We start from the raw sequence: 15,932 nt of genomic DNA on the forward strand, positions 1-15,932 counted from the left end.
TATGGTGACCCTCAACAATATAATTATTTTTGTTGCTACGTTATTGCTGTAATTTTGTTACTGTTATGAGTCATAATGTAAATATCTATTTCTCTATAGTCTTAGGCAAACCCTGTGAAAAGTTCATTCAACCCCAAAGGGGTCTTGAACTCAGGTTGAGAACTGCTGGTCTAGAATCTGTTGGAAGATGCCTACGTGACCAATTCCCAGTAAAAATCCTGACCACAGACTCCATTTATTTCTCTGGTACACACCATGACACATGTGTGGTCACTGCTCATTGCTGGGGAGTCTGGCACATCCTACGTGACTTGCATGGGATGTCCACTTATGGACCTTAACGATGGATATTTTTTTTTTTTTTTTTACTGTAATAAGTCAGTCACTAGGACAACTAAGCCTGTGGGAGCACTGAGACCTCACAGTATTAGCATAGGGTCTTGGGGACCCTAACACAGGGATGTGAGCCTGATGCTGTTTTCTAAAGCCCTTTGCCCTCTGAAGGCTAAGTGATTTTCACCCAATTTCAGCAAATAGGGGGCAATTTAGAGCTATTGGACAGACAGGGAGAAACAAGCAAAAAGACAGACTGGACTAGTCCTGACCTCAGCCCCTGTTTCCAGTAACGACTGAATCTCAAGCTCCCACCAGACAGACTCCTGGGATCTAGTTCCTGCCACATAACCTCCCGCCATATGCTGACACCAACGACTTGGTTTTTAATTGTGGGGTTGACTCACCTCCACTGTTTGCCCTCCTGTCTCTTCTATCACCTGTATAAACAATTCCTCTGTGTCAGGCTCTCTCTTTAAAAATACCTAATGTGGTTTTCCTTTTTCTAATTTGAACCATACACTATAAATATCTTCTCCATGCCAATCGAAAGGCCTCTAGATGTGAGGGACATCATGCCACCCTTGAAGACCTCAGTGTTCACATAGACTGCTTCTGTATATATAAGATTTGCCGGCACAGCTCAATGTTCATTCTACGATGAGAAACTTGTTCTGACTCCTAAGTCACAGGACCACGAGGCAATGCTTTAAACTATATAGCTCTGGCCACATGCTAGGATTAGTGCCTCCTATACTGAGTTACTGACTGTCTCTTGAGCCCAGGGAATCCATCACATTTATAATGTTACTATATTGGTGGCAGAACACTATTAAACTAATGTGTGTGCATACCCACTGAGCTGTGAGTTTGGGGGCCAAATGTGGTACATTTGTGATGGTTGTGGGGTGACAAGTATGTCTTGAATGCACAGCTCATCTAAAGGGTTGACATGTGTAATCTGATATAAAATGTGCAAGCATGACCATGCTCACCCAACTCCCATATGAGTCTACCAGACCACTGTGGCATCTTCACTCAGATCTTCTAGCATGCAACAGAGAATGATGGACTTTGCATGGATATGTTGAGCCGTCTCTCTCTGGCCAGAGTCCCTGTCATCCAATGGGACTCCAGTAAGGGACCCTACAAGTGTCAGGAGCACTGTTATTAGAAAAGCACTTGCAGGACAGCTGAGCCATTGGAGCCATGATCAGGGCTGTGAACGGGGACTAGTTTTCTAGCAAGTAGAGAAGGATAGGAGGAGAGAGTTTCTAGCTTGGAGCTCAGAGTAGGAAGTTCAATGACTGGGGTAAGGTGTGACAGGGAATCGGAGCAGGAGATGGTATGACCTGAGAACATAGAAGATGTAGTACTCAAAAGGAAAGTAGAGTCTAGATCACATGGGGTCTTTTTCAGTTGATGGTTAGAATTTACTTTGAAAGCAAAGTTAACTAGCCACGGAGAAGCTTTGGGCAAAGAATCTGAATCCAGATTAGAGCCTTTCAATGCTTACTGTGACTGCATTGTACAGAAAATTGGGAGGGTTACTGGGGTAAAGAGGTAGGTTCAAGACTACGTCTATCTTTTAAAAGATAGAATAAGAAAAATCTGATGAAAGATTAGATTTAAGACTTGGAGTCCGGGCTGTCTGGTATTTGTAGCAATATTCAAGGCACTGACATTCACTGAGATAGGGAACTCTATGATAAGCCAGGTCTTCAGAGAAAATTGTATCTCGCCATTGAGATGATGACTGTGGGCTACCACTGCAGTGTGTCAAAAGAAGGGGACAAACAGTCATCCAGCTGGGGGAGTCAACAGCTCTGGAAAAGATCATGGCTCGGGGAGATGCCAGGAGATACATGAGGTAAAACTATCAGAGTTGCTGGATAATCAAAGGATAGCATGCTACATTGAAGGGAATGGCACAGTGTGCAGCATCCCAGAGACCACAGGAAAGACCTTCAAGGACAGAATGGGCAAGACAGATCAGCACCTCAAAAGATTACAAACTCAGTCTTCTTCTTTGCCTTGAAGACAGATAATTGCAAGTGCTCTCCTTTCAATGTGGCTTTTCTTCTCCAAAACTTGGGTTGAAATGAGGGCCTCTGTGTGATACCATTGAGAGTTGATTAGACCCTTAAGAAGTGACTAGGTTTTTAAGAAAGATCAGCGTAGCTCTCATGGGACTAGCTTAATTAATATGAGGACAGTTCACTAAAAAGCAAGGCTGACCTCATATTTTCTCTTTTCTGATGTCTGTTTTTCCTCCTGCTTTCTGCCCCAGGAAGACACAGTGTAGGGTAGACAATGTCCTTTTACTACACCTTGCAGTGTACAAAATAAACCTACCCTCTACCCCCTAAAAAAGAGAAGAAAGCACAAGATTTTTTGCTAGAAGCTAAGAATATGACAACACTATGTTCTTGGGCTTCTCAATCTGCAGAGCCAGAAGTTAAAAAAAAAAAAAAAAAAAAAAAACGGTGATTTTTTTTATAAATGTCCCAATTTCAGGCATTTTGTTACAGCAACACAATGCATTAAGGCAGATACTGTTTCTTTGGTAGTTTCAATATAATAATGGTGGTAGAACCTAGAAGTCAGAGGCTTGGTGACAGAGGAGAGGGGAGAGAATAAAAAATGACCAGAGGGCGTGAATTGAGAGAAGGCATTTTAAAATGTTGAAGGGACTCAACTTGAAATTGTGTCATTGGTGACAGGAAGCAGCTGTGAGGAGCTGGAGCTTGAAGGCACAGGAGGAAGAGGGGATAAGAGACACACCAAAGCCCTTGAGAAAGTAGCAAGAAACAAGGCAAACATTTGGTTTGGACAGGAGAAAGAAGAAGAGGAAAAGGAGAAGGAGGAGGAAGAAGAGGAAGAGGAGGAAGAGGAGGAAGAGGAGGAAGAGGAGGAAGAGGAGGAAGAGGAGGAAGAGGAGGAAGAGGAGGAAGAGGAGGAAGAGGAGGAAGAGGAGGAGGAGGACTTTTTTATTTCAAGGGTAAAAAGGAGGGGAAATATGGTAAAATTCCAGACAAGTACACAGATTTGGAAGAGAGATGGAGTGGGAAAAATATGAATTTGTAACTAATAGCATCTCTTGTCTCCCTTTGAAATGTGAAGATCATGTGTCAGGGTTAGACATCTGGAGACAAGGAGGGGACTTAGATCTGTGGTTGAAATCAGTGGCTTAAACATGTGGCAATGTCAAAACAAAGATAGGCGAAGTCTGGGGTGGAAAATTTTCTTTCTTTTCTCTGTAAGTCTTGAAGATACACCAGAATGGCTTTGAGGGAAAACAAAGTGTTTCTAACTTAAGTGACACTCTTGAGGGTATCTGCCCATTGTTACTGACACTGGACATCAATGTGGCTGTCCTTCAGGAAGTCCTGTGGTTAGGCTGGGGCTGGGGCTGGGGCTGGGGCTGGGGCTGGGGCTGGGGCTGGGGCTGGGGCTGGGGCTGGGGCTGGGGCTGGGGCTGGGGCTGGGGCTGGGGCTGGGGCTGGGGCATCTGTGGGGAACTCAGGAGGCAATTTTCTTTGCACAAGACCAACTCATTGCTCTTGCTTTATGCACGGTCACAACTGTTTGTGTGACCGGTCTATGGAAAGGCAGATCCTCTCTTCTGTCAGCTCACCACCCTTCTGCATGACAAGGCATTTCCACAGGGAAAGAAAATGACCCTTTAGCCCTTCTGGAGGGTAGGAGAATGGCTGGCTAACACCCCACTGCCATTTGCCAGTTACTAGTAGCAGGCAGAGGACTGACTCTGGGGGAGTGAGGAGATGCCAGCATAGGAACTTAGGAATTAACTGGGTATGGAGGCAGGAAGGGGTACATGCTAGAATATCAGAACTGAATGGCAGAAGTACATGGAAAGTCCTAGAAACACTGCCCCCTCCACCAGCTGTCAAGAAAGGGGAGGAGAAATTCTCTGGGATGGGGAGGAGGGTGGGAGCCGTTAGGAAGTTATTTAAAAGCCAGCTTTCTGGTCACTTTGCCTGAGTCCTTTTGAGGAAGTACCCAGAGGGCACACAGGGAGACTACCAGAGCACCCTCTCAGGAGCACAAGCAGGTAAGAGCCCCTTAGAGCTGCACTAAGCAGCCTGTCCCAAGCTGTGGCTGTCCTCTGAACCTACATTCTGTGTCCCCATAGTGTTGGGGAGGGGTCAGAGGCAGCCCCTCTCTCTAGCTCCAGCCCTTTACCTCTCTAAGAGGGACCTTCTTTGAACTTGACCATGCTATCCTGAGAGCACAATTAGCCTGGTGTAGAAGACTTTTAAATGAGGACAGGAATGAGGTCGCCCTTCCAAAGCAAGTCGCCTTTTCTAAGGGAAGCCAGCTGTGGAGGTTAGAGGAGAGGGTAAGGTCACCTGGGAATTCCTGCCTTCCATCTCAACACTGGGGCTGAACTCAAGTTCCTTCCCTTCTCTAAATCTACTGAGGAGACCTCCCCCACCTGCACTCACCCAGTGGCCTGCACTTCCTGTCCTGACTAGCACCTGGAAAGTTCTCTGCTCTACTTGCTCTCTACCAGAAGGCTGCCTGGCTGCCCAGCACTGCTCCCCACACCCTCCTCTGCTACTCGCCTCTAATGACTAGTCAGGATGTTTTTGCTATTTGACACCAGGAGGTTTAGTTTTCTTGTTTTCTCTGTCACCAACCCTTTTTATTTAAACTCTTCTCCCATCTTAGCTCACCAGAGATTATCTGTAAAACCTCAAAGGCATCTATAGATACTCATCGTTGTCTCATTTTTTTCAAGAACCCTTTTCTCCTCCAAAGACCAAATACCTAACCAAATAGTCCTGTGCTCAGCCTTGTTTTCAGGGCTCCATTCATTTCTAGAACAGTCTAATCAAGTTGATTCCATAATGGCAAGGCTTCATCTTGCAAGGGTGTGCCTGGGTTTTGAAAACAGCCAGGTTGCCAGGAGTCACTGCACGGTGAGCTAGGTGAAGAGACAAAGTCCCCTTTCATTTTCGACAGTTGGTCAACAAGTCCTTATTGGGCCTTGAAGGTAAGGTGTGTAGTATTTAGACTGGCTGGTCGCCTGCACAAATGCCAAAAGAAGAGCAGGCCGGACTAAGTTAGAGCACAGCCTACTCACAATTTCAATTGGACCTAACTATGGCCTTCATTCCCCATACCCTAGAAGATTCATGTATGGCATACCCCTAATCCCAATATACTATAAGCTCTCAGGAAAGACATGCTGTTTTCATGACTGGTCAAGCTACCTAAGTCCCAGCTCATAAGAAGCCCTCAGTAAATTGTGACCAAATTATATGACTGGTGCAACAGCTTTAAGGGATTATCTTAATCTGCACATGTTTTCATGAGTCTAATCCCCACAGTGACTTAGGTTTGGAGAGTTTCCCTGAGATGAGTTGTTGCATGTACCTATAAACACAGGCTTTGGGGTGCTGGCTGAGGAAAGAAAAATTATGCTGTCTGCAATCTTTAAAGATTTTTTTTTCTTCAAACAAGCACTCTCTTGCTTTCTATACATTTTGACAAATTCAGACTCTTCCTGAGATTCTCAGGAGACACACTCCATCACTAGGTTAATCCACACTGCCATCTCCCAGTTACCATTTGTGTGTGGCTTACAATGTATTGTCTGGAAGCTGCCATGCAAGGTTGCATCTCTGCTTCTATTTTAGAATCTTGGCCACAAGTGGTACCCATTTCATGTTTCTGTCCCATAAACTCTCTTCTCCCTTCCCAAGGATCCAGTAAAGCTGAGAATGTCAGATACTCCAGCAACCACCTTTGGGGGGCGTCGAGCAGTCCCACCAAACAACTCCAATGCAGCAGAAGTGGACCTCCCGACCAAGGAGCTGCAAAGCCTGGTGCCCAGGAGCGTCAACCTGGAAGGTAAGAGGAACACACCACTGTGTCTAGCAGAGTCAGACCTCCTTTCCCATGAGGGATCTGTATGAGAATCCTCTTTCACAAATATTTACAAAAATATGCCTCCTCATACTCTCTGGTATCCACCCAAGAAAGGCTCCAAAACTCAAGCTGTAGAAATACCAGACAACCTAAAAGGCATTTCCTGATCTTGTCACATACAGAAGGCACTTCTTTCTACTTCTTAGCCATTCCTTTTACACAAGATGACGCTGGAATCACCAAGGGCCTCTTCCACCTCTGATGTTCTTTACTTTAGAGAATGTTCTCTTGCTGGAAGATTCCCCACTTCTATAACATTGTCAGTGTTTCTGACTGTCTGGCTTGCAACTCCTTCCTTCTCCCTCCTCCATCCATTGCTCTGAATCTCACAGCTGGTGAGAGGTGCCAGATTCTGACAGTAATAGAGATGGAAGCCCTCAATGTGTCTTCTGAGTTGCCAGGGTGAGGGGGCAGGCGAGGCAAGCTGCTTCCTCTGCCTCCTCCTGAGGGACCCACTCTGGGTTCAGTGACCACCAGATGACCTCCTTTTGGCCCTGTCAGCTATGACAGGGTCCAGGTACCAGTACTGGCTTGGTGATACACAAGCCATTCCCTTGGAGAATGAGCAGGGACATTCAGACTCTTGTCCCTGAATAGCACCTAGCTGGCAGCACATTGTGGAATATCATTTATGCACCAAAACACAGTTTTGCTCCTGTGGGCTTTCAGTGCTGTATTTCATGGGGGTGGGGGGGTGTGGGATAGACATCTACTGCTGAGGTAGGTACAGACAGTCACTCAGTGGCTCTTAGTGCCCAAGTACTAACTCTTTCAACTAAGTGTTACATTCTAAACCCCGACACTAAAGCCACAGAACCAGGGTATACAACCAGCTGGACTCATTATTTTTTTTTTTTTTTGGTCAGGTTAGAAAATAAAAGCAATGAGTTGATATTCTTTACTTTTTTCTGCCAAGACCAGAAGCTTTCCTTTTTTAAGGAATGTAAATAAAATTGGAAAGCCTGCAGACATCAAACTATCCCATGGGTCACCTTAGTGTATTCAGTTTTCTTATAAAATTCCCCTCCGGCAGAGAAGGCACTGCACTCTGGGAGAGAGGGCATTGGCTCTGGAAGAAGGCAGCCATAGGAAAAGAAAGAGGAGGGGCTTCAGGCACCCCACCAGGATTCATGAGGAGACACATGAACCTCCGTGCATGTGATAAAAGGCATAAAGAATTCCTGCTCTTGGAGGCAGAAAAGGCAGCTTCCCATCTCAGAAAACATCATCTAAATCCTCAAGCCTTAATTTTCTCATCAATAAAATAGAGGCAATGCCTACTGTGCAGGGTGTTCCTAAGAGCTGGATAAATATTGCCTGTGACAGCATCTGACCCATGCCACATGGCCAGTGATGGTCTGTTAGCTGGAATGTGTGGATGATCCTTCTCCACCAGGGCATCACTAATGGAGCACCAAAGGAAATTATAAATTTGAGCCAGATGTTACCAAGAACACATACAAGTTCATCAGAGCACTTAAGGAGGTCAGTTCTTGTTGTTGTTGGTTTTTTGTTTTTGTTTTTGTTTTTTTCTCTTATACCTGAGATAACTGGTTTTTGGCAAATCTTCCTTTGGCAGTAGAGATGGGGGAATATTTCACCTATTTTGAAAAGGCAGCCTTTGTTTACTTTGCAGTCATATGTCCACAGCCCACATGACATGAGAGTTGTGCCCAAGCATCTCTCACACAGGAAAGCGAGGGGCAAGTGACTGCAGCATAAGCTGAATGGATGAAAACAGTCAGTCACTCACAAACTGACTCACCACGCCAAATCACTATAACTCATTAATAACGTATTTCAGTGTGTGTTTGTTCAGTGTGTTTTCACTGTATGCTGTAAGGACGTGATCTCTGAACCAAGAATCATAGCTGGGGAGTCTCAAGAGAGCTAGACCTGAGAAAAACAAAACAAAGAAAAAAAATACCAGCAGACATACTGTCTGAACCAGGCTATTATTCTACAGACTTCGAATTTCTGTTTCTTTGCCTAAAAAGCACAGAGTGGGTTTGGCACTAAATATATCAAGCCTCTCCACCTCCACCCACCGAAATCACCTTCATAAATGGACTAATGAATGCCAGAAGAGGCAGGTTGTGGCATTGGTTTAAGTAGTCACTTCCCCCAGTGGCCACTAGTGGACCCAGGAGCGCTTTCATCTCCACTTAGGAGGGCTCTGACTCCAGGATCCCAGAGCCTTTGCCCAGTTCTCCATCCCCACTGCCTTCAACAGCAGCTTTTTCATTTTGAAATCTCCCCATGTAAAACTAACTGAGCAGATGAGAAAAGCAAGAAGAGGAAAAAAAAATGACCACATCAGCGCTTTCATTTAAATTAGGTCCATCATCGTGAATACTGACTGTGACTGGGAAGTATTCATGAGTCTCCAGAATATATCCACATGTCTGGAATGTGGCTGACCTGTAGAGTAGCCTTTCACCACGACTGGGCATACTTGCTTAAGAATACTTTTATTTGAGTGGAGCATGCCTTATTCCCAACCACTTGAAAGGCTGAAGCAGGGAATCACTTCAAGGCTAGCCTGGGCAACATAGCAAGGGCCCTTCTCAAAATATTATTTTAGTAAGGTTAAAACAAAACACATCAAACTATATAAACTCACAAAATGTCTCCAAATGCATACTATAGTATTTTTAAAAAATCAGAAATATCTGACATTATAATGGAACCTCAGAGGTAAAACCAACTGTAAATATGCCTGGTGCCATCACGTACTTTTAGAGATCCTTACTGTCCCTCTGTGTGTCCCATAATTGAAAAATTATTATGGGTATCTGCCTATATTATTTAAATTGATATTAATGTGCGTATGTGTGTCTGTATGTGTGTATATGTATATAGATGTACATGGAGGCCAGAGGTTAATGTTAGCTATTGGCTATCTTCCTTGATTACTTTTCACGCTATGTATTGGGGCTCAGTTTCTCACTTAAACCTAGCTTATCAGTTTGGCTACTCTATCAAGCAAGCTTGCTTTACGGATCTCCTGCCTCAACCTCTGAATTAAGGACTAGAATCCAAACTCTGGTCCTCATTCTTATGTGGCAAGTGTTTTTACCAGATGAGCCATCTTTCCAGGCCCATATTGGCATCATTTCTAAATAAAATGTCTTACATATTCAGTTGGTATTTCTGCAAAATCTCCCCATAGCCTTCCAGGTCTCAAGTTGTGTGTGACTAGAAATGTAATGCTTCGTAATACCACTTCATCCTCCTGGGCTGTGGGACTCTGTTACAGAGTGGCCATTTATAGCAGTACTTAGAATATTTACATGGCAGAACTATTGGGTTGGAGTCAAACAAGGAAGCAAGGATGGCCTGAAGAACATTTGAATGGAGGCAGGTCCAAGAGTTTTTAGGATAGTAGAGTCTAGGTGTTTTTCTGAGAATTTTTTTTTCTTCTACCATTCTTTGTCAGAACTAAGCCAATCTCTTAATGAGTTAGTAATCAACTCCTTGGTGCCAAGGAAGCACTCTGAATGTGGGGATATTGAAAAAATGAAAGAAGCATTCAATACATGACAGAGAAATGAAGTTATTAAGTGAAGAAGAGTTCATCATCACTCAGTTCAAAAAGCTATATTTGTTGTCATTAAAATGTCAGGAGTCTATTTGGAGACAGAAAGAGAAAGTCAATCTCTTACTTTAAGTGACTTTCATTTTAAAAACAAACAAATTCCCCAAAAGAAACCAAACAAAAGCTTAGCAAAGATCACTGTAATTCAGTCTAATATTTACTGTAATTGAAATGTAGGCTAACTACAGTACAATGATGGAGAGACAGGTTTTATGGTTGAGTAGGGGAAAGGATAAAGAAGGCTTCCAGATACCAAAGACATGTTGGCTGCATCTTGTAAGATGGCAAAGAATGTTCCAGATATGCCCTGCTGAGCATGATAGTAAAGATTTTAATCCTAGAACTTGGAAGATGAAAGAAGAAAGATAAGCAATTCAACATCTGCCTCTGCTACATGATGAGTTCAAGGCTAGTCTGGGGAAGTCGGAGTTTTTTTTTTTTTCTCTCAATAAAATAAAAATAATGAATAAAAGCAAGGGCCAAGCCAAGTGTGGTAGTGCAAGCTTGAAATGTCTGTATATGGGAAGCTGGGGTCATGATTTTCTGGTCAGTCTGTACTACATACAGATGATATAAACCACATGTAAAATGAAGAAGAAGCAGTGGGCTAGAGAGATGACCTCCTGGGTAAGAGAGGTTGATGGACAATTACGGGTGCCACAGCCTAGAGCCCATGTAGCTAATTAGGCTTTCAACACATTCCCCTAACTCCAGATCTTAAGGTGAGAGGAGACAGGAGGATTGCTGAGTTTGTCTGTTTCCAACCTAACTGAGAAAACTTGAACCTCAGGTCCAGGGAGTGACCCTGCCTTAAAATACATGCACAAGAATACATACCACCACCTCCTCCTACACCCTGCTCCCCCACACCACCTGGCAGGGAAAAGAATAAATACATCTCTCGTTTAAAAGATGAAGGAAGAAAGGATGAAGAATACATGGAAGATCATCTCCAAAAGTGGTGAGAATTGGCTGAAGGACAACGAAAAGATAAGCCTTAAAAACTTGGCAGGGGTCACGCTGCAATAAGCATTGAAGACCCTCCTTTCCTTCCATCCCACAGAACACAGGAGACTTGCTGTGCACTCTCAATAGCCGATTTATGTTTTATACAAGTAATTCTCACAGTGAAGAGAAAATTGAGAGAAGATATTTCAGGCTAGAGGAGAGGTAGACCAGAAGGTATTTAGCCCTTGAAAAGGTGTGAGTCTCATTTCTTTTGCTTTAAGTTTTGTGAAGCATTTAAGGCTACAGGACATTTTGGTAGCAACAGTTTAAATAATAGCTACTTTAGAAAAATGTCTTTAATTGTTCTAATTAGACTTTCTCCTTGTGAGTCACCTAAAGATGTGTGAGGAAAAGACTTCCTGAGGCTCTTTCTACCATAAACAGACCTACTTCCTCATGCATAGCATTAATGCCTATAGCTTAGTAATAAAGTTACCAAAGACTGCAGGGAGAACTCAGCTCACCAGGGAATTCCTAGAATATGAACCTAAACATTTAACTTATTTCAAGATTCCATCTGTGACAGGTATAATCATTCTCAGAAGAATATTTTTTTGCAACCCAGGGAGAAGATAATTCACTTTTTTTCATATTAGAGAGAGAGAGTAGGAGGTTGGGGAAGCAGCTGACTCTTGAGGAGAAACGTTCTTTCTTTAACAGCCCATTTTCTGATGTGTTTGGAATTAGACTAAATTGTGTTAGGTAGACTTTTTGAAAGCTGTCACTTTGAAAGGGCAAGCTTCCAAGTTTCTAGCCATAAAATATAACTTTAAAAAAAAAAATGAAAGAAAGAAGAAGTGGCTTCCCAGCGAGCTGTTCCATTTTGCTAGGAGCTGGGCTTGGACAGGGAGATGTGAATTCATTTGCTGCTTGTGGTGAGTGAGCCATAAATGCTAAGAAGACTCTTTCTATCTAAGTTATGTCTTATTAGGCCAATAAGCAAAGTACAATCAATCCACCAGCTTAACAGATGCTCTCTGAGTACAATACACGTGGGGAGGGGCTTTAATAAGCAAAGGGGAACTAGAATGCCTTATGTTCTTTTATACATGTGGCCATGTTTCTTGGTAACCAACTGTGCTCCTTGTTATAAGGATTCTGCTTCTGTCTTGCCTTGTGTGTGACTATTCATGATCAATAAGAGAAATTTATCCATTTGGTGGCATTGGAGAACTCATCTCCTCCCCAACACTGACTTTCAGTGCTATGATTTGGATGTAGTTTGTCCTTCATATGCTAAAACTTGGTCTCCAGTGTGGTGAACTGAGAGGCAGGGCTTACTGGAAGGTCCTTATGACACTGTGGGGGTGCGGGAAGGGGAGCAGGGGTTGCCCTTGGAAGAGATTAAAGTCTTACCCTGAGCTAGTTCTCATGAAAGTGGGTTTTTATAAAAGGTAAAGCCTGGCCATGCTATCTCTTTCTCTTTTGTCAAGCTTCTGCCTTGTGCCATGTCCCTCACCAGAGACAGAATATGTGATTTAAACTGTTAGCATCCAAACACCTTATCACTCTTCTCACCTCTCTTTTCTCTCTCTTCTCCTCTCTTTCCCTCTCCTCCCCTCCCTTCTGTCTTCTCCTCTCTTGTCTCCTCCCCTCCTCTTTTTTCTCCCCTCTCCTCTGCTCTCCTCCTCTTCTTCCCCTCTCCTCCCTCTCCTCCTTCCCCTTTCCTCTCCTTTCCTTTTCTCCCCTCTCCTCCTTTCCTCCCTTCCTTCTTCCCTTTCTCTCTTCTCCTCCTTTTTTCTTTATAAAAACCCAGCCTCAGACATTTCTTACAGTAATGAGAAACAGATTAAAATACCTAGTTTTTCCACTGAACCATTAGAAGGTTACTTTGAAGAGACATGAACATGGCTGTCATTTTCTATTTCCAAAGAACAAGCCACCTGGTTTTATCATTCCACGCACCTTACACATTTGACTGCCGTTTTGAACATGATTGCTTTAAACCTTTTACCTATCGGAGTGGCTTTTAATCTTCCACACCTCAGCCAAGTTTCACTTTCATGTCTTTTTTTTTCCCCCAAGTCTCATTTTTTAAATGAAATGTTTTTCTTCATTTAGATAGTTTGAGGAAGGAATCTGAAAAGGTTAGATTTTTATTTAACTTCATCCTGGTTTCTCCTCACTTGGAATTCAGCCTTTTCCTATGAGTTTTCCACTTCCTTTCCAAAAGCACTGACTTATTAGGGTGATACTGTAACAAAATAAATAAATAAAAGCAAGTGAAAAACATGATTTTTTAAAAATCCATGCTTAAAATTAAATATTCTCAAAAACAGTGCAATAGGTCAAATACATACATACACACACAGACACACATACATACATACATGTATACATATCAGATATATTTGATGTACCTTGTGCCATTTGCATACACATAATTATTTCTGTATTCTTATTTGTATTAAGTGGGTAGTATGGCTCATAGGCCTTATTATGTTCAAAACAAACTCTATGTATTTATTTTCACTAAGAAAAGAAAGTCTGCAAACATAAGGTAGGTGTGTGTGTGTGTGTGTGTGTGTGTGTGTGTGTGTGTGTGTTTGTGTGTGTATCTGTCTGTCTGTCTGTCTGTCTGTCTGTCTGTCTGTCTTTGTTTTAGGCTTGTTAACTTAACATTTCATTAGCACCTTTACTTACCCTTCATTCCAAACAGCACGAAGTCATGAAGTCATGCTGGCCTAGTCCATTGTGAAACAAAAGTTCTCACTTGGAGGCCTTGGATTCTGTAATCTTAGTCTTCTCCAACAACTGGTTGTTTTGAGAATAAACTGCCTGATACATGATATTAAAAGAACTGATATGTTTTCTTCTATAGTTAGTAAAACAATTCATCTTAAAATGAAAAAAAAAAATCAAGACCTGTGTAAATGTTTAGTGTGAGACTCATTTACATGGAAAGTGGCAGGCCTACTGGGACTTTTTCCTGCACTTCCCAAGACATGAGTGATAAGATGTCCAAGGCATCATCTTATCTTCCAGGGGTTTTCAGTTCTGTATAAAGGTAAAATAAAGTTCTTAATGGTGATCTACACCGACTTATTAGGTGTTATTCTAACACTGGAGTAGGGATGGACTTTTCTACCCGTGGAGTCAGAACAAGAAAAGCAAAGGTGTCTGAGAAAATGAGAGATGAGCCTAGGGCCAGGGAATGCTTCTTGATGTCTCGTTCTTGATGGGATATCAGGGCCGTTCTTCCTGGGTGCCTGGGATGCCCTCCCAGACACCGATTTCTAAAGGTTAGAACTCAGGGACTGCCCAGATGTTAGGAGCTACTGTTACTGCTATTGACTTCTAAGTGATTAGCATGTACCAGACCCCCAGATATATCATCCCTTCCATATTCACACCATCCCAACTATACTTTGCAGATGAGGAAACTGAGGCCCAGGGAGTTTATGCAGCTTGTTCAAGATCATAAAGACAATGTGGCAGAGATAAAAGGTCCCTACAGTTTGGTTCCAAATCCTATGTTCTTACCTATCATGCTATTAAAACACAGTAGCTTAAAAATATCCAGTAATTCTTTTTAAAGATTTTGTTTTGAATTTCATATATGTATGTCTCTGTGCATGCCTGTGACTTCACTGTCTATGGAGGCCAGAAGAAGGCATAACATTCCCTGAAGCTGGAAGTAAAGGTAGTCATGAGCTACCCAGTGTGGTGTATGAAACTCAATTTGGGTCCTCTGCAAGACAGGACATACTTTTAACTCATGAATTGTATCCTCACAACCTTCCATGGCTGCTAACCTTGCATAATTACAGAGTAGTGAAGCAGTACAATAAAATTATGCAAAATATTAAAATCTAAAATGAAGCTTTGCCATAGCCACTTCAGAGCAGAGACTACTGGCCCATAGAAGTTTTGCCATGCACAGTACCAGTGCTCCAGCAGATAATCTGGACTGCCTTTGGTAAGGCCAGATTCTTTCAAGCCACCAAGCTCCCTGTTTTCCAGTACCCACTGGTATCACTCAGAACTAGCACTGCACTATATAAGGTTCAACTGACCTTACTCAGACTCTCTAGATGTTCACCAGGTTTTTCAGGCTGGGGTGTGAGGTAGAAAGCTGGATGAATTCCTCTTTCTAGGGCATGACATAGAAATCTGGGTAAATCTTCATATCTAGCTTTATTTTTCTGCATAGATAAAGCTGCTTGAAAAATTAAGGCATTCGAATTAATAAACATTCTTTCGGGGAGTTGATCATAAGGGAGGAAAGGTAGTAATTTTGGAGGCAAGTGTAGGGAGTACGTTAGGACCTATATATTCATTCCCTACAGCACAAATCTATTTTTCCCCATACTTGAGATTTTTCTTTAATTTGTTTTTAGCACACAATGTAGACACTTTGAGCTAAGTGCAGGAGTGGCAGGTGATTGGCTCTAGCAGAAACTGATGCAGAAACATGATTCTTAAATATTTTTAAAGGCCAGAAAGCTGGGGTTGGACAGGTTGGAAGGACCACAGCAGTTGTTTCACAGACTCTGGTCAGTCAACACAGATGGAGGAGGGAGGTATAGAGGGTATGGCTGGTCCTCATCACTAATCGTTACCCAGAATGAGCAATAGCTTTCTAATAGGCCCTCGAGACTGACACCATCCCAACCCTATTCCCTATTTTGTCCCCAGAAGAGGTTTAACTTGTATGTTTGGACCTTAATCATCATGTCAGTTTACCATTTTGGATTCTTACTGTATCCTCAGTACAAAGTCAAAATCCCTGGACATGGTCACAAGACCTGAAGGAGCTTTGGCCTTGTGCTTTCACTGTGTTCCTCAAATCACTCCAGCCAGCCTACTGCCTTCTGGCTTCTTATGTGATCACTCACACTCTTGCTCGAGCTACCCTCCTCTCTACACACTTGTTCCCAGCTGTCCTGATCAGCATTAATTATCAACTTGACACAGCTTAGAATCATCTGAAAAGGGTGATTTATTATCTATTTATCTTTACTGGATTGATCTTCAAGTATATCTATAAGGATGGTCTTGAATGTCTTAACTGAGTGAGTGAGACCCAGCTCAT

General features: G+C 42.8%; 1 protein-coding gene across 2 annotated transcripts in view; it reads left to right on the plus strand.

Annotated features, from left to right (window-relative positions):
- The first annotated feature begins 3,248 nt into the window (after nucleotides 1–3,248).
- Nucleotides 3,249–15,932, plus strand: part of F13a1 (coagulation factor XIII A chain) — a 172,978-nt gene continuing 160,294 nt past the window's right edge. The window contains exons 1-2 of one of the 2 annotated variants that reach the window (XM_076939184.1): nucleotides 3,249–3,334; nucleotides 6,066–6,213. In XM_076939184.1, the coding sequence (XP_076795299.1) occupies nucleotides 6,084–6,213 (130 nt within the window). In that variant the 5' untranslated portion in view covers nucleotides 3,249–3,334; nucleotides 6,066–6,083. Of the gene's footprint in view, nucleotides 3,335–4,259; nucleotides 4,409–6,065; nucleotides 6,214–15,932 lie in introns of those variants that run through there. The other variant, XM_034511156.2, reaches the window with a different exon arrangement.

This window comes from Arvicanthis niloticus, chromosome 8, assembly GCF_011762505.2.
Source record: "Arvicanthis niloticus isolate mArvNil1 chromosome 8, mArvNil1.pat.X, whole genome shotgun sequence".
Lineage (NCBI taxonomy): Eukaryota > Metazoa > Chordata > Mammalia > Rodentia > Muridae > Arvicanthis > Arvicanthis niloticus.